Source organism: Condylura cristata, unplaced genomic scaffold (assembly GCF_000260355.1).
Source record: "Condylura cristata isolate star-nosed mole 26May11 unplaced genomic scaffold, ConCri1.0 scaffold00026, whole genome shotgun sequence".
Classification (NCBI taxonomy): Eukaryota; Metazoa; Chordata; class Mammalia; order Eulipotyphla; family Talpidae; genus Condylura; species Condylura cristata.
The window spans coordinates 428,797-429,778 of NW_004567127.1; the positions used below are offsets into that span (position 1 = coordinate 428,797).

Genomic DNA, 982 nt, shown 5'->3' on the forward strand with positions numbered 1-982 from the left:
CTCCCCTGCACGCCCCCACGCCCACCCCACCCCTCCCCCAGCTGTTCATCGGGGGCAGCATCGCCCAGGGGGGCCCCGTGCAAGTGCTGGAGGACCAGGAGCTGCAGTGCCAGCCAGAACCCCTGGTGGTCAAGGTGAGGACCCCCAGACCCAGCGGGAGAGGTGGAGGGGCCTGCGGACAGCACCCCCTGTGGGTGGGCACGGAGGTCCTGCGTGGCTCGGGCTCTGACCCCCGCTTTCCCAAGGGGAAACGGGTGGCCGGCGGCCCCCAGATGATCCAGCTCAGCCTGGACGGCAAGCGCCTGTACGTCACCACGTCGCTGTACAGCGCCTGGGACAAGCAGTTCTACCCGGATCTCATCAGGTGGGAGGCAGATAGCCTGGGCACCCCCCTGCCCCCCCAGACCCTGCGCCCTGCCTGGGAGCCCTCCTGCACACCCTGGGGCAGGGCCACCCCCGGGCCTCTCTCTCACCCCTCCCCGCCCTCCAGGGAAGGCTCCGTGATGCTGCAGGTCGACGTGGACACGGTGAATGGAGGGCTGAAGTTGAACCCCAACTTCCTGGTGGACTTCGGGAAGGAGCCCTTGGGCCCGGCCCTGGCCCACGAGCTCCGCTACCCTGGGGGCGACTGCAGCTCGGACATCTGGCTTTGAAGGGCCCCGTGGCCGCCCCAAGCCCAAGCCCTCGCCCTGCAGGGACCGGTTCCGCTTCCCCCCAGCGCCGCCCGCACCCGCCTCTGCAGCTGGTGCTAAACAGCCCAGCCAGGGAGCGGACTTGCTTCGCAGTCTCCTCACCAGCGCCCTGGCGCAGCCGCTATACTGTCTGTTCACGAGCTCCGAGAAAGCATTTCACAAAAAAATAAACCAATGAACCTATCCCTCGGCCCAGCTTGTCTTGGGGGGCGCCCCGCACCCTCTTGCTGACCCTGGCCTCTCGCACAGCCCTCCGAGGGGCCGGAGTGCCTGGCTCACACTGTCACCGC

At 68.4% G+C, this 982-nt stretch overlaps 1 protein-coding gene across 1 annotated transcript in view; it reads left to right on the forward strand.

The window, feature by feature from the left end:
- Nucleotides 1–876, forward strand: part of SELENBP1 (selenium binding protein 1) — a 6,163-nt gene extending 5,287 nt beyond the window's left edge. The window contains exons 7-9 of the mRNA XM_012729996.1: nucleotides 4–134; nucleotides 246–364; nucleotides 491–876. Coding sequence (XP_012585450.1) covers nucleotides 4–134; nucleotides 246–364; nucleotides 491–653 — 413 coding nt within the window. The 3' untranslated portion in view covers nucleotides 654–876. The remainder of the gene's footprint in view (nucleotides 1–3; nucleotides 135–245; nucleotides 365–490) is intronic.
- Nucleotides 877–982: the final 106 nt, after the last annotated feature.